The 26,195-nt window shown below is 35.2% G+C and overlaps 1 protein-coding gene and 1 pseudogene across 1 annotated transcript; one reads left to right on the top strand and one right to left on the bottom strand.

Annotated features, from left to right (window-relative positions):
* Positions 1-4,397: 4,397 nt before the first annotated feature.
* LOC105055678 (transcription factor MYB30) lies at positions 4,398-6,666 on the bottom strand. Its single transcript, XM_010937596.4, has 3 exons — positions 6,421-6,666; positions 5,851-5,980; positions 4,398-5,201 (listed from the first exon to the last, which is right to left on the bottom strand). The coding sequence occupies exons 1-3, from the start codon at positions 6,551-6,553 to the stop codon at positions 4,658-4,660; spliced, it is 807 nt and encodes a 268-aa protein (XP_010935898.1). The 5' UTR covers positions 6,554-6,666; the 3' UTR covers positions 4,398-4,657.
* A 149-nt stretch (positions 6,667-6,815) lies between these two features.
* LOC140852913 (uncharacterized) lies at positions 6,816-25,693 on the top strand (annotated as a pseudogene).
* The last annotated feature ends 502 nt before the right edge of the window (positions 25,694-26,195 follow it).

The raw sequence follows: 26,195 nt of genomic DNA, 5'->3' as shown, positions 1-26,195 counted from the left end.
TGCGCCATGAGGCAAGTGTTTGTACAGGTTTCTAAGCATCAGGTGATGCCTTCTGTTCGGAATTCCATGTCGTTTTATACTTGAAGAATGCTTGATAAATAACTAAACAATTATTTTGCTGTCCGTAACTATCGAAGTTTTAGGGAAATATTGTTCTGGCAAAGAGGTTGGGGCTGAGAGCTTGGCTGCTCTTAATCACTCCTGGAAATCGAATCATCTCAGACGACCTGATCCTAAGGAAACTGATCTGATAAACATCATCGTTATGGATTCGTTTCCACGTTTTATTTTTATTGTGTATCACCGCTCCCAGCCGGAAAGGATGTTAAAATAACAAAGATCAGTGATCATATGAATGCCGGTAGGGAGGTGCATTCGATGAGCAGCGTATCATGGAAGGGTTGAACGTGTTGTCCTCCTAACCTGGTCGAGGTTCTATTTAAGTCTTCAGGATGAGCTTGTTTATGGCCTATGGGTTGAGCCCTAACAATTGGTTGAGCCTGGCTGTTTCTGGGCAAACAAGTTTCGAATTGAGCCCAAGCTGTCCATTGTCATGATTTATATCCCCTTCAGGTCCCACTTCCGTCACTCATGCGCACAGTGTTCGGGCCTGACCAAAGTTTGCATACCATATCTACTACCCGTTAGAGTTGAAATCAGAAAATTTTAAGATTGCATTTGATTCATCACCAGATAATTTTGAAAGATAATGAAGATTGTCTTTATCATTAAATTGACAGTAATATTGGATGGAGGAACCTTGGGTGAGGCGGAGAGTTGAACAATGGATTTTTTATGATTTTTTTTAGAAATAATTTTATTCAAAATTTTTATTACAATATTGCAAAAAAAATTGATAATCTGGATAGCTACCATTCCCTAAGACAATGCAGATTGCCTCATGGGAGACAATTTAGATTGCCATCAATATCAAATGTGGTAAGCTAATGGATCTACTTTAAATTGCCGGCAATCTATCTAGATTGCCAGCTATCAAATGCAACTTAAATGCGTGTAGGATAGGGTTCGATGATCCAAAACTTCAACAAAGCTGTCCTCCAGGGCCCTCTACCAACTTCGCCATCATCTTCCAAGTTCCATCTTGGTTACCACTCATGCAATTATTCTATGTCAAGTTACTACCAGACTCACCAACCAGGCTGTCTTATTCTTGGCACATCTCGTATGCGATCACAACACTCCAGTGCTATTGTATCCACAGATGCAGCGGGGATAGCGACAATGATATTAGTTTCCTCTTTGGACTAATTAGTGGAATTAACCGGTTCTGACTAACATTATAAATTTATTCATAAAATTTCTTATAACAGAGTTCAGCCACTTGGACGTTTCCTAGCCACTTGGGCCAGAACAGAAGCCGCCGTGCTGATTCTAATTGAATTCGATCTTACATCAACAGAAAGAGGCAGGCAGGGTTGTGTCTCGAGAGAGGCCACAAATTGGCCATTACGTAGAATGTCCTGTTCTGCGCACCAAAACTCTGTCGAAAGCATTGAGTACTCCTTTGATCTAGTGGTGCTTTTGCTTTCATGCCATCTGTTTCCTCGAAAGCTCGGCCAATGACCACATACACTTCATGTTAGCGTCGCGAAGGTCCAGGATGTATTCCTTTTCGTCAGATTACTATGAGTGTCAATCAGAGGGGGGGGGGGGGGGAGGAGCTGATGCAAACTATTAAAGAAATGAAGAAACAAGCTCAATTGCAGACAATGGGCAGAGAGGACCATGACTGGTGAAGAAATGGTTTTTCATGTCTCGCGCGGCTGTGTTCATACCTCAGCTGGCGAATAACGTCAGTTATTGAATATTATAAATAGGCCTGCTAAAGAAAAATGGAATGTAGTGCTTTGTAGCTCAACCCACTACCCTATGGTGGAGATAATGACATGCTTGAAATGAACCAATACGGTTTACAAAGAAAAAGAAAGAGACGAAGTAAAAAGGTTTTATGTGCCTTTCCATCCCCCCCGCCCCCGAAAAAAGACATTATGGTTTCACGTTAGGTGTAGAATGCACCAGCTTTACCATAAGATGATGATATGTCACTTTCCCTTCTTCAACTATGAAACTCCTACCTTTGAAATATTCAGAAAGTCATCGGATTTCTGGTTTTCATTGGCCGTATATGCTATCAACAATAGAGAGTATGTTGAAATGGAGCCTCTTCTGCATTCTTTTCATAAAACTAGGATATCTTGCGATACCGAAATCTTTCCTTTTATGGGAGAAATTATGGCCCGGACCACGCCTAGATAGACCAGCATAGATCTAGGAGCCCGTGCATGGTGGATGACTCATAATCGGGATCCTTAAAATATAAGGATAACCGTGGCGTGTTATCCAACGTGAGATTAGAGAGGTCTATGCAGTAATTTCTTCTTTCATAGAGCATCCATCCATGAAAAATTATTGATTAGACCTTGCCCACCAGCTCAATGGTAGACCAGTCCGGTCATAAAACAATTTGTGTTTCCTCTTTGTCCGTATTAGTGCAATGTTGAGTTGTGGTTGGACAAATCCATTATGAAGTTAGTGGGCCTGATCCAACCAATAATTTTTCCAAAACTTATGCCAAATGAGTGGCGTCCCACTTAGAGTCAATTAAAAGTTAAACACCTTGAAAGGTTTTCCCATCTCCAACTTGGTTGGACGATTGCATCATAAATATTCTGTCATGCATTGAATTAGGTTGGTCATAGTAATTACATAGAAAATTATTGAAAGAAGAAATTTTGGAGTGGGAAGATTTGGATTGGATACTTTCAAAACGACCACATACAGTGGAATTCAGCCCTGGCATCCTTTTACTTTTCAAATATCTCAGATAATTACTAAATATCCGCATATCCATGATCCTGATTCCTGAAAGCCTCCAAGGTTGATTTTTTCTTTTTTTTTTTGATTTATCAACGTGCCTCTTTATAACATCTCAATATCCGATTATTATCGTTTCCTTCATTTCTTCTGCATATATTAGTGGAAATATGGAACTTAGAATCAAAATTAATTAGCTAAACGAATCAAGTTTGGATCTTCTCTAATCTGTGCCTAGACTTTGGATAGCTTGTTAGCCGATCATGAGAATATATGTTGGGCATGATAGTTGTGATTGAGCCAGCCCGTTGCAATATATGGATGATAGATTGCGTAGATTCTACTCTATCATCTTCATGTGCTAAACATTGATGATAGTGCTTGACTAACAAGCTCTCTCCAATATGGATTCAAGAGGATACCATCTCATATCAATCTTAAGATGACACTCTACCATTAGGTTATATCCTTTTCTGGGCCCATCAAAAAATAGAATTAACTAATCCTAAGACAAAAAATCGAGAAACTTAATGTCGCTATTTTTGAACAACTTGCCACCGGACATTCTTTTCGCACTATTATAGATAATAAAATAATAGAAAAAATTAGATTCAATTGCCAGTTGCTTCTATTGAAAATAGAATTGACTATAGATTCGATGCAGCACATGGTTTTAAAAAATCCATACAAATTTTCCGATCTAAATCTAGAAGGTTTTACTAACAGCTAACCAAGCTGAATTCCATCTTTGTGAATTTTCTAACCACGAAGTTCACTTAATCTTGGAGGAAAAATAACTAAGAGCTATAACCTTCAACAGAGTACTAGGAAGGTCATTTATTGGTCACATGGTATTATCTTTTTGCAATTATTTTTCAAAAATTTGAAACTAGATTTTAAAATTAAAATTCAAAACCATTCGCTTTGTTTTACATTTCTTACAACTATTAATACGAAGCATGACCACATAATGACATCATGCTTTCCTGACGCACATTTTTTGTCTTTTTTTTTTTTGGCACCCTCCATTTACTAGCAAAGAGCCGTTTCATACGAATCTTGAAAGATTTGGTTGGTTGACATGTGAAAAGAGTTAGGGCACCTCTTTGTCAAGAAAGTTAACTAATCACGAATTAAATTAGTGGCAGACCTTGACTCAAATGAAAATTAAAGTTACTTTGTCTGATTCCAAATCACAGCGACTTTGAGGACTTCCACATACCATTCAGAGGTTGAGCAGCTTTCTCTTCAAGGAGGCTATTTCATAATTCAACAATAAACGATCTCAAGTTCTCTATCACAGGATATATGAAAACAGTGAGGAAAAAAAAAAGGGAAGAAATATTACACAGACACGAGTTAGACTCAAACTTTAATATACTTTAATTAATATTTTATTATTTAAAATTAATCCTAGCTATAGCTAGGACAAGTACCAACGAATCTATCTTGATCGTGAAAACAATGGACATGCATAAAGCATCAGTCAGGATAGTCAGAAAGAGTATGCATCTAAATCTATGTAATCAAATCTCATACAATCAGGCTAAGACTGTGTAAGATGATACAAATATGTCTCTCTTGAAGAAAAGCTCCTTTTACATTGTTAGTCTCTACCCCCTCTATATTTCAGAGGCCACTCTTACGACTTTGCAGTCTACCTATATGACTTGTCCTGCTTTGGTATATGACAAATCTCCCATCATGCAAAAAGTACAAAAGAAAATGTTAATTTCTTTTCTCTTTTTTTTTTTTTTGAAAAAAAAAAATCATTATAGTATTCGCTGCAAAGGCCGTTCTCTCTTTCTCTCATGTTTGTCAGTCAGATGTCAGGCAATTCCTGAAAATCTCCTGCTTCCATGAAGACCTTCAACCAAAAATTTATGTCATCGTTATTGTAGTTGGATGGACTGAAGGAGAAGAAGGCATGACCAAGAGAAGTAGGAGGAGGACCGGCTATCATGTTATAATCCATGGGCGTGTCACAATTTTCAATGGATAATGCCTCGGACCAGAAACTCTCGTCAATTTCCGGGAGTTCCTCCGAAGAATCCGTGCACTCTTCCTTGATGCCGGCAATGTTAATTTCTTCGGTAATGGTGGATGAATTGGTGGCCGAGGAGGAGATGTCGCTACAAGACTGCGATGGGGAGACGGGCCCAGGGCTTGGGTTTTGTAGCTTCCCGTTGGGCGCGGTGGGTCCAAATCCCATCCCAGCCATGGCCTCATCGCTTTGGGCCTTTCTCTTCCTGTAGGGATTTTGGACCGGCTGGTTTGGATTCACTCGTTTCTTCAGGTGCGTGTGCCACACGTTCTTGATCTCATTGTCCGTTCGTCCAGGTAGCTGCGCTGCGATCGCAGACCATCTACGGTAACCAAAATAGAAAGAAAGAAAGAATACGAGCGGGCGTATTAGTCTCGCCGTCATATCATGCTTTAATATGGATCACTGAAATTATCGATCAAATTGAATTATATATTAAAAAAAAGAAAAAACTTGTATTGAGATTTGAAGTCCTAACTCGGAAAAATCTTTCCATGCAAACAAGGTGGTTTCCGGATGTCTGACGGTGCGACCGGCGGGTACGTGGGAAGACTGCAACGATAAACGAAGCCGAACAAAAGAGAATCTTCTGGAGGTTTGTGCTGTCTTATTATTGAAGGAAGTGATTATCTTTTGAAGAAACCGAAGGAAAGCGATCATGCAAGCTGAACTTCTCGGGTTATGTCTTCCGAGAGCGATGATGAAAGAAAAGAGGGATTATGGAGGTTGGGAACGAAAGGAAAAGATGGAGAGGTGACAAGATTCCAAAAGAGAGGTTCCAACACAAATCTCCACCTTTTAGCTCCGTAACTCTAGCTCGAGTTGATATTTGCAGTACTATCCAATCAACTAGAGGAGTGAAAGTTTGAGAATGGATTTCGGGCTCTTAATTAAAAGCTAGAAATCTGTTCGCACAACTTTGTAATTAATAATTATTTGCTTGTAGGAATCTGAAATAGACCGAGGCTTACCTATTTCCGAGCATGTCATGCAACTTGATGATGATCTCTTCTTCTTCCTTGGTAAAGTTCCCTCGCTTAATATCTGGTCGGAGGTAGTTTGTCCATCGGAGCCTGCAACTCTTCCCACACCTCAATAGACCTGAAGAGCGGAGCAGAGCAGAGCAGCAACGTTAGAATGCCAAGCATCGCTTCCAATTACAAACATCAAACATTCAATTTCCGTGTCTTTTCTTTTCCACAAAAAAAAAAAAAAAAAAAGGAACACCTACGAAAAGATCCAAAAAGAACTTCAATACATATTATTATAGGACGAATTATCTTGTTCAAACAACTACCTCTGTTCGGAAACTTTTTTGTTTTCCTCCTTGAAAAGGAAGAAAAACAGAATAAACTTATTCTCTTCTCATAATTATTCGAAGTGATGAGATTCATTAATTCCTACAAGTAGCTAAGCAGAAATCTTTCAAATTAAATCACAGCTTCCATTATATAAAGCTTAGATCCTTAACATCTCTCTGTTAAAGATTATCTTTAAGCAAATTCGCTCTATTGTACAAATATATTCCCTTTGTAACTGACCAGCTTGCTTGGGGAGAGCGCGCCAGTTGCCATGGCCGTTTCTCTGGATGTAAGAGACCAGAATCCGGTCTTCTTCTAGAGTCCAGGGGCCCTTCTTCAGACCCATCTTCTCGCAGCATGGAGCTCTCACCATCTTTATGTGTCTTTGAGGAATCCCACCCCAGCTCCTCTCCTTGCCTCCCACCACCTCTCTCTATTTCGCACGCTCCGATCCAAACCTATTGCGCACGGACGATGGAAGGCCCGAAAGGCTTATTTATTATGTGGCTCCGAGGGGCAGCGTGGGAAAATTCATCTGGGAGAAGCCACTCACCCGGAGACATACGCCAGCAAGTTCACCGGGGTCGTGTACCCGACCAAACTTTTCCTCGATCTAGAAAAAGCTTGCTACTTCGATGCAGTCGGACGCTTCCCAGGTTAAAGCAAAGACGCGGTTCACTTCACAGGTAAACTGCACCGCGTCCATCATTTGACGCTGTACCGCGCGTCCATCATTTGACGGTATACCGTACTGACAAGCGCTTATTTTAATGACCGCTCGTTGAGATAAATATTTGATAAATGGAGCCTACAAAAGCAAGCAACCGTGACTAACACGGTGCACCGTCGTTTAATGCAACCATCGTAGATATAATTCATTATTTCTCATATCATGCTTATTGTGTTTTCATCCTTTACAAAAAAAAAAAAAAAAAAAATTAAAAAAAAAATTGATCATAAGTCGAAGCCATCTTTATTGAATTATCTTTATATTACAAAAAATTAATCATTATTGAAATTACATATATCACATGACCATACATACAATCAATCATGATCATGATCATTTATTTTTATATATTCTACACATAGAGTAGGCATCTTTATACATTATTATATATATCTACAGTATGATTGATTATATATATGTTCAATCATTTTGATGTATATAATATAGATAATAATTTTTTTATATAATATTTATGTATGGATATGTTTTGTGGGAATCCATGCATCATGTTCTTTTAAATAAGGATCCAAGCACGTAGAATATTTTTTTTTCCATGCCATGATAGTCCACGACACTATGGTAAATTTTTTACTCAACAAAATGAGTGGTGGCCTCAGCCATCATTTGTTCGCAAGATTAAAACAAAAAAACTACGATTCACATGTACAAGGATATTATAATTTAATGCACTCAAAATTTCCACTAAAAAATATCACTTGTAAATGCCATTGTTTCATAGTGCGATTATATATATATTAGCTAGGTCTGCAAAACATGCCATGTCTCAGACTATTGAGGAAGTACGGCACATATTGGGTGGCAATTCGGAAATGACATCGACCATTTTAATTTTTCATAGAATTTAGCTCATTCGAGCAAAACGCAGAATTTGAACTTGGATGTCCTCAAGGGCAAGCCTTCAGGAATTAACAAGATGCTAAAAAATGCGCCAGCAGTTGTCGATATTTCTTAAGCCATTTGTTTAAGCAGCATAGTTTGCGGTTAATATGGAACATGCATGTCTTTTGTGCTTTCTTTTACGTTCTTTGTTTAATTTTATTTAACAGGAAATAGCTTATCATCAATTTTAGGTGGTCCGGTGACATGTAGTCATCGCAAGTCATCATGTTTAGAACAAAAGGCAGCCTTAACAATGGGTGCGAGGTAGGCTGTCAGTCTTAATTGGAAAATTTTGACATGATACGGAAGTTAACTAAGGTAAAGCATTTCACTAGCTAGCATTGCACACCAGCTAGCTTAAATCAAGGACGCGGGGGCATGATCAAGGACACGGTCCATGTCGGGTGGATCCCAATCATGAAGATCTGCCCCCATTTTCTTCTAAAGCCTTTCCGACAGTTTGGCGGAAAAAGGCTTGTCCCAAGTTGCCATTGCTGTCCCAAGATATACAAAACTGCGAAACAGGACACATACTTTCTTCCATGTGAATCGCGGAGGTTGGCAATTTTTCACACGGGGCATTGATGTCATTAATGAAGATTATCCGAACCGCGTGTGCTGTTTGTGTCAACGCGTGGTAGAGCGGCCAGAAAAACGTGAGATGGGGCCCGGAAATGATATATACACCTCACCCGGACTTCTCTTGCGTCTTTCCTTTATTTATTTATTTTTTTTTTGGTAGAAGTGCCTTCTCTCTTTAAACGAAGTGTGAAGAGTGCAACCAAGAAGAAGACTCGGTAAAAGTTACGGGTCTTCGGGAATGGGGAGGCACCAAGTGGGGCTACGGAAAGAAAGCTGGGGATGGCCAGCATGCAGAAACCGGTTCAAAGATGTGGACAATTTGTGTTCCCACCATCAATTTTGAGGACCTATATTAATCGCCCTTCACGCTGGTGCCCTCAGCTTTTCCATGTGTGGACAAACACGAGTCAAACAAAGAGGCCTATCACATATCTCCTCTCTGAGAGGAAACGTTGAGATATAGAGAGAAAGCAAGAGGCAACAAAAAGGGCTGGTTGGACCCAATTCATGGACCGCCTGTCCATCATCTCATGCCATCGCCAATTTGAAGCAAATCATTGGAGACGACGAGCTGGCAGTCAAACCAAGTACAGGTCAAATATCGGCACTGCCGCGCCAGCGGTGACGTCTCTCACCCAACGCCCAACAATCCAAGAACTAGCTAGGCTGTACCGCAATGGTCGCACTAACACGCTTCCTTCAAAAAGCGGAGGGCTTCGTGTTTTAATTTCTCATAAATTTATTTCCAAAGATTCGAAACAACGACGGAACTTGGGATCATTGCTTGGCACCCTCTTTCAAACGAAGAGTTGCTGCATTCAAACTCTAATCATAGTGGCATTTCTATGGTAGTTTTCGACAAACTAGGCACATTAAATTATTTTTTGAGAATATAATTAGGAGTTCTATCACTAATTGTTATTTAGATAAAAATTTTCTATGATCTGCACTCACACCCAAAAAATTCTAAATTTTTGTATTAAACTTCGTAACTTAGATTTTAATCGTAATATGGCCCAGCCGTCCATCTTAGATCTATATTGAACATGTGATTATTCCATGATATTAAATTTAGACACACAATTCCATCAATATTCTTATTAGCTGGATTAGAAGAGGAGTTATATTTTAGCAGAAATAAAAATCTAAAAATATATTAATCATTTCGTATTTGTAGTTAACGGATGCACTGCATTGTAATTAATTCATAACATTTGAGATCTAACCGAAAAAATTGAAATGTTTGAGATATAAGTACAAATCGTGAAAAGTTAAAGGATGCTCATTTAATTTATTCTATTATTTAAAAAAAATAGAGAAGCCTTATGGACTTTCATGTTTTACATTTTTGCCAGGAACATCATGCATGATGCTTATGGAATGTAAAGAGTAATTGGGAATATCTTAAGTGTTGTGCTATGTGGTGCTCTTTTATTATTTTTCTAACAAAAGATAGAAAAGATTCTAATTGTTCATTGGATAAGGATACTTAAGATAATTTTTTTGGGCAAGTTAAAGAACGAGATGCCATTTTTTTCTTTTTTTCTAAAGTATCTGACTTGGCTGAACCAAGTCAGATATTCTAGGTCGAGTCAAATCTCTCAAACTAACTTAGCCCATATCTTTTTTATTATTTGTTTAATTTATATCTTTAGCAGCCTACCCCCACTTGTAATCTCTCCAACACCCCCGATCAAAACCCTATTCCTCCTTGCTATGTCACCTCCCTGTCGCTCTCTGATTTTGCACAAGTTTGCCTTCTCTGGTTCATCTCCATCAACTACCACATCCTCTCTTTCTCATCGTCTTTGCCTGCCTCCTAACGTCGCCAAAGAGCATTCAACGACAGAGGTGGAGTGTGAAGGGCTTGCAGTTGTGGGAAGAAGAGAGGGAGCAGTACAATTGAAGGTGCAATAGGAAGAAGAGAGGGAGCAGTACAATTGAAGGTTAATAGGAACTGGTGGTGGTAGAGAAAATGGGCAAAATGGCAGTTGATGGTGGCAACACCAGAAAAGAAGAGAAGGAATTGATAGCAGCAGTGGGATAAGTCCGATGGAGAAAGAGGAGGTGGCGACATTGGCATGATGAGTCTGATTAAGAGGGAGGAGGTGGCATAACTGGTTAGTGCAAGCATTTTTTTTTGGGCTGCAAGAGGTTGTTCTTAGATGGATCTCAACCATTCAGATTAAATTGAATATATATATATATATATATATATATATATATATATATATATATATATATATATATATATATATATATATATATATATATATATATTTAGAGGGTGGAGTGGGGTTGTTAGGGTATAATTTTATCCTTTAAAGTACTGTAGCAAATTAATGCCATATCTTAACTTGGTTACGCACTAATTATAGTGTATGGCAGGTAACAGAAAATAAAAAATACTAATCACCGTTGATTTTCATGCGGCACGGGTAGATGGAATGAGGGTGATGGATTGATTTTAGGCCCGGAAGTAGTCGGATATTTTTCCCGGGGCGGGACAGGAGTTTGTAAGTTGGAACCATCCTCGTGTCCCCTGTCATCTGTCCGTGAATGGCTGAAATCTGAAAGGTTGGACGATAGGACACTCAAACTCAAAAAAAAAAAAAAAAAAAAAAAGGACCGCCCACGTGCCATGGAATTGCTGTGCCTTGAACTTTTTTTTCTTTATTATTTTAATATAGTAGAAGAGGCTTAGCCCAAACTAGTGCCTATTCTGCCGTACACCATATAAGTCAGAGAGCATGGTGGAAGCAAGTCTAAAGGAACAAGAGACAAATTCTGCCGTTGAAAAATCATCCGCCAGCGCTTTAGCTTCCGTCCAATCTACCACCCACGGTTAACGAGTCGGATTCGATCGCGCCACCGCTCAAAATCGGTTATTTGAAACTACTATTTAGTTCGTATTTCGAATATATTCAAAAATATTTTATTTAAGATCGATTTTATTGGGCACATTCAAATTAGGTTCAAATTCGATTCATCTAAAATAATATAAAAAATAAATATTTAAAAAAATAAAAAAATAAAAAAAATAAAGAAGAAAATCATACTGATTCTGTACAAGACGATCGTCCATACCTTACCGAGTTTTTCCGATCACTCCACCGAACACCAAAATCCTCCCTACCGCTATCGAAATATCTCCTCCCCTGATGCCAACAGCCTGCGCCTCCTCACCGAAGACACCTCCAAGCCACCGAACAACGTCAAATCCTCTGCTATTGGCCCCGCATGGAAGTTGCCACATTAGACCGACCTCGACTCCTACGGCCTCCACGACCTCAACCACGGCAACCTCCACCCACTACAAGAAAAGATCATTTTTGCGACGAAATTATTTACAACGAAAATATTTTTATCACTAATAAAGTTATTTATGATGATAAAAATATTTATTGTAAATAATTTAATATTTATGATGAAAATAATTTTTTATTGTAAATAATCGAGTATCAGTGACAGAAAAATTTTTCGACGTAAATATATATTATTTGAGACGAATATTTTCATGGTAAATAATATCTCATTTATTTTAATTTTAAATTTTTAAATATTAATGATGAAAATATTTATATCATAAATAATTTAATTATTTATGATAAAAAATATTTTTTCATCGTCAATAAGTTTATTTCCAACAAAAATATTATCATCGTCAATATTTGAAAAAAAATAAAAAATTTAAAAAATTTAAAAATTATAAATTATTTATGATAAAAATATCCCATCGTAAATAACTTAATATTTAAGATAAAAAAATTTTATTGTAAATACTTGATTATTTACGATGAAAATATTTTCGTCGTCAATAGTAAAAAAAATTAAAAAATTAAAAAATTAAAAAATATTTATTATTTATGATAAAAAATTTATCGTAAATAATTAAGTGTTTATGATGAAAAAAATTTACATTGTAAATACTTAATTATTTAAGATGAAAAAATTTTCATCGTCAATACTTAAAAAAATAAAAAATTTAAAAAAATCAAAAGTTACTTATTATTTACGATGAAAATATTCTATTATAAATAACTTAATATTTGAGATGAAAAAAAAATTTATCATAAATACTTGATTATTTACGATAAAAATATTTTCATCTCCAATAGTAAAAAAAATTAAAAAATACTTATTATTTATGATAAAAATTTTTCATCGTAAATAATTAAGTATTTATGATAAAAAAAATTTACATCGTAAATACTAATTATTTATGATGAAAACATCTTCATCGTCAATACTTAAAAAAATTAAAAATTAAAAAAAAATCAAAAGTTGCTTATATTTATGATGAAAATATTCCATCATAAATAATTTATGTTTACGATAAAAAATATATTTGCATCGTAAATATATAAAAAAATTAAATTTAAATATGTAAAAAATATATTTTCATCATCAATATGTAAAAAATTAAAAATTTTAAAAAATTATAAAATTTAAATTTTTGATTTTGTGTAAGACAATTACATCTATTTTTTTTTTGGAGCAGCTGTATACATCTTTTGTCCTTTTACATGGTAAAGAAGCAAATGTGAGTTATAATCCAGACCGAATTTTTTGTATGAAAAAATTATATAAAAGTGGGTGATATTCGTAGATTAGAATGAATAGATCTTTTTGAATGAAATAAGCTATATATTTATTTATGATGTAAAATTTATCTGTTCATCGCTGTCACTATTACTAGTGATATCAATGAATCTTTCTAATGAAGTATCTGCCTTAAGCTGCATAAAAAGAGCCTTCTTTCATGTAGAAATCATATATTTAAGCAACGCATTCTAGCATAGTTTCTACGATCTCGAATGGTATCACGTGTCACGTATTGATCGACGCTCAAATGTATCTCTGTAGGAGTTTCAATCATGAGAAGATAAATAATATGAGCACTCATCTTCCTAGCAATATAAAGCATAAATATGAGCTTGTGCTTTATAACATAACTTGCACTATCTGTAGGTCTGCTTTGATTCTAATTAATTGCTAGATCTTTGATGCTCATACAATTTTTCTTAAATTTTTCAAGCTCGATCTTCACATGCATGCAAAATACGAACTTCTGGATCTCTAACTTTCTTTCCCTACCTTATCCTCCAAATCTCAATTTTAATGAATTTCTCTCGCGATCTTAGAATCGCAGCGATATTCTCATATTCTGACTTTCAAAATGAGGACTCCAAGAAGAAGATGAGCTCTTTGGAGATCGAAGATCTCAAAGCTATCGATCTCCCATAGTGTTCATTCCATTGTGAAAGTCAAAGAGCTGTTCTTATCATAATTATTAGTGACATAAATTAAATTTTTTCTTATAATTATATTTTTTATGCACGTAATTTTTTTAGAGAAAAAATTTTTTTTTGAAAGAAAAATAATAAATTAACTATTTATATGAATTTTTTTATTAATAAAAAATTAATTTTTTTGATTAAATTATTTTGAAAAAAAATTTTGGATTAAAAAAAATTAATTTTATTTTTCATCATGAATATTTTTTAATATCATTTTTTTGTTAAATTTTTTGGATGAAAAATTTTCTTGGTGAAAAAAATCTAAAATTAATTTTTTTATGAAATTATTATTGGAAAGATTTTTTTTAGATTGAAAAAATTTGGAAGGCAAAATAATTTTAATTATTAACGATGGAAAGCAAATTTTTGTCACAAATAGTCCTTAATTTTTTTTAATTTTTTTTAAAAAAAAATTATTTGCAATGTAAATTTATTTTTCATTGAAAACTATATTTTAAAAATATTATTTTAATCAATTTTTATGAAGAAAAAATTTGTTAATGGAAAAATATTTTTTTTATTAGCAACGAAAAGGGATTTTTGTTGGAAAAATTATTTTAAAATAATTTTTTTAATTTTTTAAAGGAAAAATTATTAGAGAAAAAAATTTTTTGGGCAGTATTATTAATGATAGAAAATCAATTTTCATCGTTAATAGCCTTGTTAATGATGAAAATTTTATTTTCTGTCGTCAATAATTTATTTCATGAATTTTTGGGGCAAAATTTTTTTTTAAAAAAAAATTTAGTAGAAATTTTTTTTGTGGGATTTATTGACGATGAAAATTATTTTTTGTTGCTAATAATGGTATGAGTGATGAAAATTTTTATCGCTAATAGTTCTGCATTAATAACACGTCAACTCGACGTCCCTTCATGTGAAACCCTCTTCATCCCCCCATCCCTCTCCCCTCTCCGACCATGCTCTCCCCTCTCCCCTCTCCATCTCTAAGCACTCCCCAACTCTCTTCTCGTCGGTGACCCCATCTCCATCGTTGCCACCGCCATTGCTGTCCGTCGGAGGTAATGGTTCTTCCCACTTTTTTTTTTGGGTTGATTGGGCCACTGAGGGGCAGAGGGGGTTGTGGGGGTGGGGGTGGGCGGCCGGGGGCGAGGAGGGGGTCGGAGGGTGGTCGGGGGTGACACGGGGTGGGGAGGGGGTGACACAAGGGCAAAGAGGGGGTCGGCCAACGGTCGGGGCCAACACAAGGGTGAGGAGGGGGCCGTGGGCGGTAGAGGGCAACACGGAGTGTTGAAAAATGTGTCCCAAAGTCAATCGTTAAGTGATTATGTCCATTTTATAAATTATATATAAATTTTTATTAATAAAAATTATTTGATATTTTTATTATAAATTATCCATCTTTGAACTCTTGTGTTGCAATGAAGTCCTTAGAACTATAATTAATCGATAAAGAAGGATTTGTCGTTAAGTCCTTAAAAATATTTGTAACCAAACGATACGCTATTACTAGAACGATAGCGATATCAAGTGTAAGTCGTTGTGTTCCATATGAGTTGGTTCTCCTCTTAATCAAAGAGTGTGGAGACACTGTTATGGCATGCAGATGAAATATAGAAGTACATTTACATCAAACGTGACCATGTGCTGAGCACTCTGCTATCAAGAGTAGCTTGTGAAGGGTATGAATATAAGTATCCCTCAGACTTGAGACCATCTCGATGACTTGTAAGTAATTCACTGTATTTTAGTACCGGACCATCTGAGTTTCTAATTCAGTGATGGAAGGATACTGGATGCAGTCAAGTACTTATCAAATCGGTGTGTGAGTCAAAATGAAATTGATCCCTTTGAATTAGTAGGAGATATGCATCAGTGTATTTCAATTTAGCAAAACCTTAATCAGGATAATCCATGAGATAGATTTGAAAGGTTGAAATATAATGTGGTCAACTAAATTAGGGTTGATAGTTAAATCCTAAGTCACCTTGAGCATTTGGGTCAAAGAGATGAATTATATGATAACCCTACGCCAGTAGGTTCTAGAAGATTACTTTGCAATACTTCGACATATTCGATCATCGGATCACCATTGCTAGATAGTTACATCAACTGGTATAGAAAGTTATTCCTATGCTATCGATCTAGGTTCAAACCTATGAGGTCACATACATTAGAAGATTTGATCAGATCTGATGGCTGAAGAGTCTAATTGGATTGTGACTCTGGTGACGAGTCCTACTGGGACTAGGACTCTGGAGGAGAGTCCCACTGAGACTGAGACTCTACTTTTAATAAAAAATTAATTAGTAATTAAATCAATTTGATTGAGTAAAGAGCTTTGGATCAAGTCTAATTGAAGTAGATTCAGTCCGACTCAGATAAGATTTGATATGATTAATCCTGATTACAAAAAAAAATTTAATCTTGATTCGATCAGGATTTGGAATCAGCTCATTCCTAAATGAGTTAGAAATTTAATGAGATATTTAGATTCTTAATTGAATTAGGTTCATTTCTATCTATGAGTTCAATCTAAATTTGATTTGGATTAGAATCAGATTAAGAATGAAGAATCCTTGTCAACTTGGACTCTATCCTTATCTCCTTGTGCCACATATGGACCCTTCCCCATATCTCCACACCAAATAGGATTTAGCTTGACCTTTTTGTGATGTCAAAGTACTAGACCCAATAAGGATGGGTGGCAATGATTGATAACTCATAATCCTATCTCTTGTTAAATTTGAATGCGATCCGAATTAGAGATAAGATGAAAACAGGAAAAGAAATTTTTTATACAAGGAAGGTTGTTGGTGCCATAATAATTTTTTCTTTATTTTTTTTGAAGAGTTCTTGGGTGTGTGAAATGCCATAATCTTTCTCTACATTGTAGAGTTTTTTCTGAAATTTTTTGGATGCCCAAAACTGATTTGTGGTGTGGTGATTATGGCCCTCTTCCTTTGGATAAAAAATCCTAGTCTTTGCCTATAAAAAGGGATCACCTCTTCTTGACATTATATATCCCTTCCCTTGCTGGTTTTTATTTTTTCAGAGCTTTTCTCCTCCCTCTCTCTTCCTCCTCCAGATCTCTTCATCCTTTGGAGTGTCCAAGGTGCTTGAAGAAAAAAGAAAAGATTAACTGTCAAAGTTGCTTGCAGGCTAGCACCTCCAAGTCCCTGATCTGCACCAGTCTTCACGTGGATTTTCTTATAGAGACCAGATGACTTTGTGTGGCTTCGAGTGATCTGAGGAACACCTTCTCCAATTGTTGGACTAGAAAAAATCAATATCAAAATTATTTGATAATATTTTCTATTTTATCCTGATCGCAATGTTAGATCTAATAGTTAGATCTAGAATTTCAGCATCAATGAGTTCGATGTATTTTTATTTTCAGATCTAAAGTACATATCTTTTATATCATAAATCATGATATAGTAGTCTAAGATTAGATCTTATGCATGTGATTGAGATTAGATTATTTAATTTTTTATTTTCACCGCATAAAAATTTGAAAGTCGCATGCATAGCACTACTGCATATTTCCTTCACTAGGGCAGGAAGGGGGTTGACCGACGGTCGGGCGACACAGGGTCGGGGAGGGGGCCGTGGGCGGCCGAGGGTGACACAAGGGTGGGGAGGGGTCGGGGGTGGTCAAGGGTGACACGGGGGCGGGGAGGGGGTCGGGGGACGGTCGGGGGTGACACGGGAGCGGGGAGGGGGCCATAGTCGGTTGGGGGTGACACATGGACGAGGAGGGGGTCGGTCGGAGAGGGATGAAGAGAAGAGAGAAACGAAGGAGAAAAAATAAAAAATAATAAATAATAAAAAATAAAATATTAATCAAATATTTTATTATTTGATTAATATAAATAAAATTTGGATCACGATCTGAATTGGATCGAGGTCGGGATCCGGATTGAGATTCAGATCGGGATCTAATCAGGATCTGAGTTGGGATTCGGATCGCGAGGGGTTGGAAAGGGCAGCGGCATCACGGGGGGTGGGTCGTGAGGGGTGGGTGACGGCAGTGGCACCGTGGGAGCGAGGGTCACAGGGGTCGAGTCCGGGTGGTGCGGAGTGGGTGATGGCACCGGTGCCGCGATTGCAGGGGTCGAGTTCGGGCGGTGCAGAGTGGGTGACGGCACCGGTGCCGCAGGAGCGGGGGTCACGGGGACCAAGTCTGGAGCCCGTTTAGGGAAAAAAATATTTAAGAAAAAAATATTTTTAGGCAAAAAATATTTTAGAAAAAAATATGAAATAATTTATTATATATATAAAAATTAAAATATAGATTGGGTTGGGATCGGGGGAAAGGGGGGTTAATCGATCGGAACCTAATCGGGTCAGCTCTGAGTCGAGCCAAATGTCTACTCGAGCCCAATCCGATGGCCAAATGGATCCTATTTTTTTGGCTAGAGTCTAGCCTGAATGGTTTGAGACCGAGTCCAAAGTCCGATCTGATGGACCTCGGGCCAACCCACTTCCAGTTCTATCCGTAGGACTGCCTCCACGGTGCTACTTTTGGTGAATTTGGAAGATGAAGGCGAGAGAGCGGAGGATATTCGATGCGAAATTGAATTTCATGTTATTATTTTATGTTAATATTATTTTGCATGTTCAACTACTTATAGTTTATTTTATATTAATTACATAAATTTTTTAGTGTTACTACTGAAATTTATAAATTTTTTATTGTTCCACTACTACAATGCACATTGCTTTTGCATATTACAATTTAATTATTTTATGTACTGTTTTGTATGCTTTTACTTATTATAATTAAATATAAAAAATATTTTTATTTTTGAGAAAATTCTATTGAAATTTTTGATGAAAATATTTTAATGCAGAGTTACTTTTTTTTGATAAATTAAAAATCCATCTTTGAATGTATGTTTCAAGATGGTAGTTAAATTATATTAAGTCGTAGATTCTCGTTCAAGAGTCGATCTTGATCGAGATTGACTCTTGGATATCCCATATTCAAATTTTTTAAAAAAATAATAATCTTATTATTGTTAATAGTTGATATTTTATTTCATTATGTGGTAGTCAGCATTTATCTGTCTACTGTTCTTCGGATATATGATGGATAGGGTGCATAGGCACTATATTCACGTCGTATACTTAGAGAACTATGAAAAGATACTGTCAAAATTTTTACAATAATAAAATAAAATATTGGCTAATAAAAATAATAAAATTATTTTTTTTTTGAAAGAGATAGGGCCACACCAGTTAGTAATAATTTGAAATGGATATGATCATATATTTTTACTTCATTAAATTGATGGAATGAGATTTTCTGTGTTACTATTCAGTCTGTATTTTTTAATACATGCTGTTTTGTATAAAATGATCCGTTTATGGATCCAGATCGAGATTTGGTCCGAAATCAGGATCAAAATCCAGTTTGGATGAATATCACCAAAAAATTTTTTGTTGTTAATAATTTTTATGTTTGTTATTAGATGGATATCAACAAAAGTTGAATGAATGTCAGAGATATTTTTTTATCTGAATATTGAAAAGATGTTCGAGATTTTATTGAGTTTGCACGGCATAAAACTGACAGTGCTAGTCGGATAAAGTATCCATGCAAGAGATGTGTCAATATGGTATATCATCACATAATACTTGTTGAGAAGCATCTGCTGTGTTATAGTATGGATAAAAAGTATACTTGCTAGATATGACATGAAGAGAGTGATCTGAATAAAGTTGTGCGTGACGATGACGATATTGAAGATGATAGTGATACTGCTGAACCTATCAAACATGATGGTATAGGAGAACTATTGGATGATTTACATCAGGATGTTTACTCAAATGTACGTATGAGTACTAGTACATCTGAAGGCAATATGATCATGAACACAATATCCAGCTTGAGGTAGAAAGAACTTTTGAACAGTTTGCAAAACTTGTAAGGGATGCACAAAAGCCACTCTATCCAAATTGTGTAAAGTTCTCTAAGTTAGAGTTTTTGATAAAATTACTTCATGTTAAAATCATAAACCGATGGAGTCAGAAGTCATTGATTAAAGCAGCTCTTCCTGATAGAGAGAGACTTCCGAAATTATATTCTGAAGTAAAAATATACATGCGAAAATTAAGACTTGGCTATATTTTTATACATGCCTACAAAAATGACTATATATTATTTAATAAAGATAACAAATAGGCAACTGAATGTTCAAAATGTAGTGAGCCTAGGTACAAAATCAATAACAGAAAAGAAAAGAAGATACCTTAAAAGATTTTAAGATATTTTTCATTGATTCTAAGATTTCAAAGATTGTATATGTCTACAAAGACAGCTAAAGAAATGAGATGGCATCATAAGCAACGAGTTCTGGAGGAGAATATACTTAGCCATTCGACCGACTCCGTAGTGTGGAAAGATTTCGATACAAAGCATCCGTACTTTACGAGTGACCCACGCAATATCTGGCTTGGTCTAACAATAGATGGATTTAATCTTTTTAGCGATTTGAGTACTTACTATAGCTTATGGCCCGTGATGCTAGTTGTATATAATGTGTCACGTTGGAAGTGCATGAAAAAATTATTTATTTTTATATCACTGTTTATTTTGAGTCTGAAAGCATCAGGTAATGAAATTGATGTATATCTATGATCGTTAATTAATAACTTGAAGGAGCTATGAAAAAATGAAGTACAGACATATGATTTTGTGAGTCGAAAATATTTTAAATTGCTTGTTTTGATTTTATAGACTATAAATAATTTTTCTACATATGAAAACTTATTTGAGTAGAGTACCAAAGGATATCTGGCATGTTCAATATGCAACAAGGATGCGTCCTCCTTACATTTAAAGCATGGACGAAAAATATGCTTCATAGGTCGTCGATGGTTTCCACCTAGTAATCATTTTTGGAAGACCCATTACAATCAATACTTTGATAGTAAGTCTAACCAGCATCCGCCACCTAAGGAGTTAAGTGGAGCAGAAATTTTAGAACAACTTAAAATCATTGGAAACATCCAATTTAAAAAAACATCGGATACTTGCAAGCAAAAGCGTACTGAAGCTGAGCTGAATTGGATGAAGCAAAATATTTTTTTTAAACTGTCGTATTAGAAGCAGCTACTACTTCATCATAATCTGGATATAATGCACATTGAGAAGAATATTTATGATAATATCATCGGTATAGTATTGAACATTCCAGAAAAAATTAAAGATAGTACAAAAGCTCGCCTTGATTTGCAAAAAATAAAAATTCGATCGGAGTTGCATTTAGTTTGTCGAGGCGATAGTTTTTTTATGCCATCTATATGTTATTCGCTATTTGGTGAGAAAAAGAAGAATTTTTATGGATGGTTCAAAATCATAAAGTTTTCTGACGCTTACGTTTCAAACGTATCGTAGTGTATTGGCAACAACAATGACAATATCTCTGGTATGAAAAGTCATGACTCCCATATGATGATGCAACGCTTGCTTTCTATGATCATACGTGGCTATTTGGGTGGTGGTATTCAAACTGCATTGATTGAGTTGGGAGTATTCTTTCGAGAACTGTGCTGTCGAAAATTGAAGATTAACTTACTTGAGAAGTTTGAGAAGGATATCGTGCTTATTTTTTGTTAGTTAAAAAAAAATTTCACCATTATTTTTTAATGTTATGGTGCACCTGGCTATTCATCTTCCAAAAGAAGCTTTTTTGACCGAACCGATATATTATTGGTGGATGTATCCTATTGAAAGATAAAAAAATTATACGCACTTTGTCATATCAATTATAAGATGTAAATATATTTTTAAAATTTAAATTTATTTTTATTTACAGATTCTTGTGTATTCTAAAAAAGTATGTGCGCAATAAAGCACGGCCTGAAGGGTCAATAGCGAAAGCATACGTAATTACGGAGTGTGTTACGTTCTGCTCAATGTATCTTGATGATATCGAAATAAGATTCAATCATACAGATTGTAACACAGACCGTGAATGGGGTGACAATGAATCGATACTGTCTATATTTAAACAAACAGTTCGACTCATTGGTGGAAAGAGATATAAATTTATGGACGTGAATGAACTATCCAAGGTACACTTCTACGTTCTAAATAAATATGAAAAAATTGAAGATTTTATTGAGTAAGTACCATCTTAACATACTATTTAATGTTCTAAGTAATTTTTTATGTTGATGTAGAATTAAAAATCATGACTTGTTGCAGTGAGCATAAGAGTATACTATTCAGAAAGAATAATACGGATGTTGATGATCGACATAGAATAAAATTTATAAAATAATTTGGAGACCTTGTAAGTTGCACTAGTAATACATTATTTTTAATAATTATAAAAATAATTATTGAAACCAATATAACTTTTTATGTTATGATGTAGATGAAATATAAGTATTTCAATAAAGAAAAGGATGCAATCGATGAGTTATACGATTTAGCATGTGGCTCCGATCGAAGGATTAACTACTACACATCTTGTATCATTGGAAGAATAAGATTTTATACAAGAGAGCTTGAGATGCAATGACGGATCCAAAATAGTGGGATTGCTACGATAGGATATGAAGGAGAAGAAGAAATTGAATATTATGGTGTACTGATAGATATCATAGAACTGAAATATGGGTCTAATAATTCTGTATTTTTGTTCAGTATGAATGGTGAGATATTAGCAATAAAAAGATTAATATTTATATCAATCCATACTTTATCGATGTAAATTTTGCCCGAATATGGTATCAGAATGAGCCGTATATATTAACAACTCAAGCGAAATAAGTAATATATTTGAAGGACCTAAAGTATCGAGATAATTGGCATGTCGTACAAAGAATAATACCTAGAGACATATATGACATACCAATCCGACTAAAGATGGATGAAAATTCAGATTTACATGAAGAAAAAACTTTTTAAGAGGAAGAACAAACATTAGCCGAGCTTCTTATTGATGAAGAACTTGTAACAGCTCCTTTGAATAGAGCTGATCTGTCGTCTAACGAAGTTGAAGCTGATTTTATATTTAATCTTGATGAGTCAGAGGATGATAATCAGTTCATAAATGATGATGAGATAGAAGATGATACATTAGTCGATTATTATAATTCGGAGGAGGACCTACACATCGAGAAAAATACGAATATTGATGAGTAGATCTATATTCTTTGTTGAATCTTCTCTTGCAATAATGGTATACGATATAATTCTAATCATTAGAATGTAATTTATTTTTTGCTATTATTATTCAATATTATATTCATTTATATGTCAAGAATTACAGGTATGGCACCAAGAGACAGACGACGATATTCACGTTCGCAGCCTACCCTGAGGCTGAGGCACCTTCATCTATTTTCATTGCCGCACCAGCAAAGTCACCAAAGAGTCCTGCACTGGCAAGTCCCAGTGAGACAGGTCCGAATAAGGCAGGTCCGAGTGGTATTATTATACTTTTTATATAATAAAATTTAATTTTTTTTATTTGGATAGCTATCATACTAATGATTTATTTGTTATTGTTTCAGATCAGTCTCCACTAGTGGTGAGGCGAGGATGAGGTCCATCGAAGAACCTCGCTCTAGAGCATTGGAGATGCAAGCATTTGGGATAGCATCTTCGTATTGAGATACCATCCGACTATACCAGGCCCATTAAGGGATGGTGCGAGCCGTGGCAGATCGAGCTGGGCTTCATATGCCGCAGCTATGCCTCAATGACACTTTTTGATTGACGCCACGTTGTACGGGCTCAGAGAAAAATTTTTTTACATCCAGTTACAGATAAAATAAATTATACTGTAAATTTTTAATTAGCACAGTATGCTTCTAATATTTGTTATTGGGAGGGAATATTTGATATCATTGATTTTGAGGAGAATTGCGTACGGTGAGCTGTGGACTCTCATTTATGTTTGCATTTCAAGAAGTATCACCACCACATCCATCAACATTGGTACCATGTGATGCAGGACCATGGACTGGAGGCAGCATGGCAGTGGTCCTATGACAGCATCACTATAGATGATTGGGCTCTCATATACTGACATTATGGGGATCCGACATATCAGGTTACACATCTAATTTTTTTTTTTTAAGTTTAATGATTGAGTCATTTATTCTTAAATTCAGTTTGTTACCTACTAATTTGATTGCTAACTGTACACAGACGTTGTGCTCAGAACATCACGAATCGGGCGAGACTGACCGTGTCGCATTGTAGGAATTTGAGGTCGTTCGCTCGTCATATAGAACAGATGGTAAGTAATTTTTAATTAATATATTTTAACTCTCTAATTATTTAAAAAAATTTTAATTAATTATTCTTAAATTGCTGAGAGATACAGAGAGTGGTGAGCTTTTTGGTAGGATCAATATTTACCAGCAGATCCACCAGCGACGGTCAAGAGAGTAGACGACAGAGAGCTAGGAGCTTTTTATAAATTTTTTTATTTATTTTTTTATTTACAATTTGATTTTCAGTATGAAATTAAAATAGCTATAACTTTAATTTTCAGGATCATATGATAGGCATCAGATCCCAGCCTACTTCTGAGGGCTCGACCGCACCCACAGATGATGAGATCTGTGATCAGGTGCTTCATAGAGACCCTATCATATTAGGAATCTAGGGCAGGGGATCAGTGCTCCCTCATCCTCATGCTCGTCCAGGACTGACATCCATACTGTCTGTGATGCTCGATTGATGAAGGTGCAGAAGTAGGCTACTGAAGATCAACAGTGAGCTAAGCAGTGAGCAGATGAGTTGGCTGCATGCATTGACAAGTACCAGCTACTCCAGACTTAGATAATAGAGCGGATAGCACAAATAGAGCAAATGATGTAGCTAGCTGATGAGGCAGCAATAGCAGGCTGGTCCGAGCTCTTCCGAGCACTCCCCTTCCCCAGTTTGTTTCTCTTCTGTAGATGTCGACACTTGACGACCTATTTATGTAGTTTTTTATTTTTATTTCAGACCTCTTATAATTTTAATTTAATATAATAAAATGATAAAATTTATTTATAAGTTTATTGTTTGAATTTTTTATTTTTATTTTTAATTTTTAAAAAATATTATAAATATAAATTAAAAATATATATTCATAAATTACTTTTTAAAAAAATATGTGTAAATTTTTAGTGATGAAATTATTTTTGATGAAATACTGATCACCAAAAAATATATTAGCGATGAAAAAATTAATGGTAAATAATTTTTTTAATAAATTTAAAAATATTAAAATTTTATATTAAATTAATAGTGATAAAAATATTTTATCTTAAATAATTGATAATTTAGTAGCGATGAAAATTTACATCGAAAATTATCATATTTACGATGAAATATTTACGTCGCTAATATTTTTTAAAATTTAAATTTTATAAAAATTTTTAATTAAATTAATAGAGACGAAAGTGATTCATCGTAAATAATTATTTCATCACAAATTACTTTTTATTACGGCTAAAATTTTTCATCGTAAATAGTTTTCAAAAAAAAGATATTTTTAATGATAAAAATTTTTTATCGGTAATATCTATTATTGACGATGAAAATTTTTTTTTATCGTAAAAAATTATCAACGATGACATTATTTATGACTAAATATTAACGATGATAATTTCATTACTAATAAATATTAGCGATGAAAATGAGTTATTAGCAATAAATTTTTTTCATCGTTAATACTCTGTTCTGTTGTAATGACCTCTGCACCAAAAACCTCGGCTCTGAAAGCTACGACGATGGCGGGATCAAGATCGAAGAGATTGGGGGATGGACGCTGGAGGAGGATGATCGGAGACTGGAAGCGTGGTCATGGGAGAGGAGGAGGATGCCGCAGCGGTGGAGGGCGGAGGCGAAGTTCCCATGGCCGTTGTCGTGGCTGGTGGGGCAGGATGGACAGTGGAGCCAATTCATGTGTGTGGTGCAGGAGGACGGTCGAAAGTGCTTACGAAGATCCAGATCGAGCGATCGGAGATCCTCTGCGTCTCTCGCCGCAAAGAAATGCAGAGAGGTCGAGGGATGAAATAAAATGAAATGAGGCTATCTGAGAATTAAGATTTGAGTGTAAGAGAGTATATTTAGGCTAGGATTAATTAATTAATTGATCACCACCATCAGATCATTGATCCAATGGTGATAAACAAGGCTCTCTTCAACTGCTAGATCAATGATCCGATGGTGATTATTAAGACTAATGTATATAATGCTATAATATACGGTATATATTATATATACTAAAAAAATATACTAAAAAATTTATTAAAAAATAAATATATTAGTATAATATATATATAAATATATATATATAATATAATATATTTATTTATTTTATCGAGCTTTTATCGATCCGAATACAATCGAACAAAGGCTTGTTCTAGTTTGGATTGTTAAGATATCGACTTAAAAAATTTTGTTTGTGTTTGGTTCTACAATTTAACAAGCAAGCCGGACATGATTCGAAAATGATTCGAATATTTCAAACGAATCAAACAACAAATTAGGCTGACAATCCTACACCCAACAACTAGTT

The sequence above is a fragment of the Elaeis guineensis genome, chromosome 12, assembly GCF_000442705.2.
Source record: "Elaeis guineensis isolate ETL-2024a chromosome 12, EG11, whole genome shotgun sequence".
In the NCBI taxonomy this organism is placed as follows: Eukaryota; Viridiplantae; Streptophyta; class Magnoliopsida; order Arecales; family Arecaceae; genus Elaeis; species Elaeis guineensis.
The sequence above is the reverse complement of the archived record's forward strand: the minus strand, read 5'-3'. Positions and strand labels throughout refer to the sequence as shown.

What these genes read in the sequence shown, in the direction of transcription:
- LOC105055678 (XM_010937596.4), bottom strand. Translation starts at nt 6,553, where the DNA reads ATGGTGAGAGCTCCATGCTGCGAGAAGATGGGTCTGAAGAAGGGCCCC. An exon ending in CGCTCTCCCCAAGCAAGCTG is followed by an intron (nt 5,981 to 6,420) that starts GTCAGTTACAAA and finishes TCCGCTCTTCAG; the next exon opens with GTCTATTGAGGTGTGGGAAG. An exon ending in CATGACATGCTCGGAAATAG is followed by an intron (nt 5,202 to 5,850) that starts GTAAGCCTCGGT and finishes TGGTTACCGTAG; the next exon opens with ATGGTCTGCGATCGCAGCGC.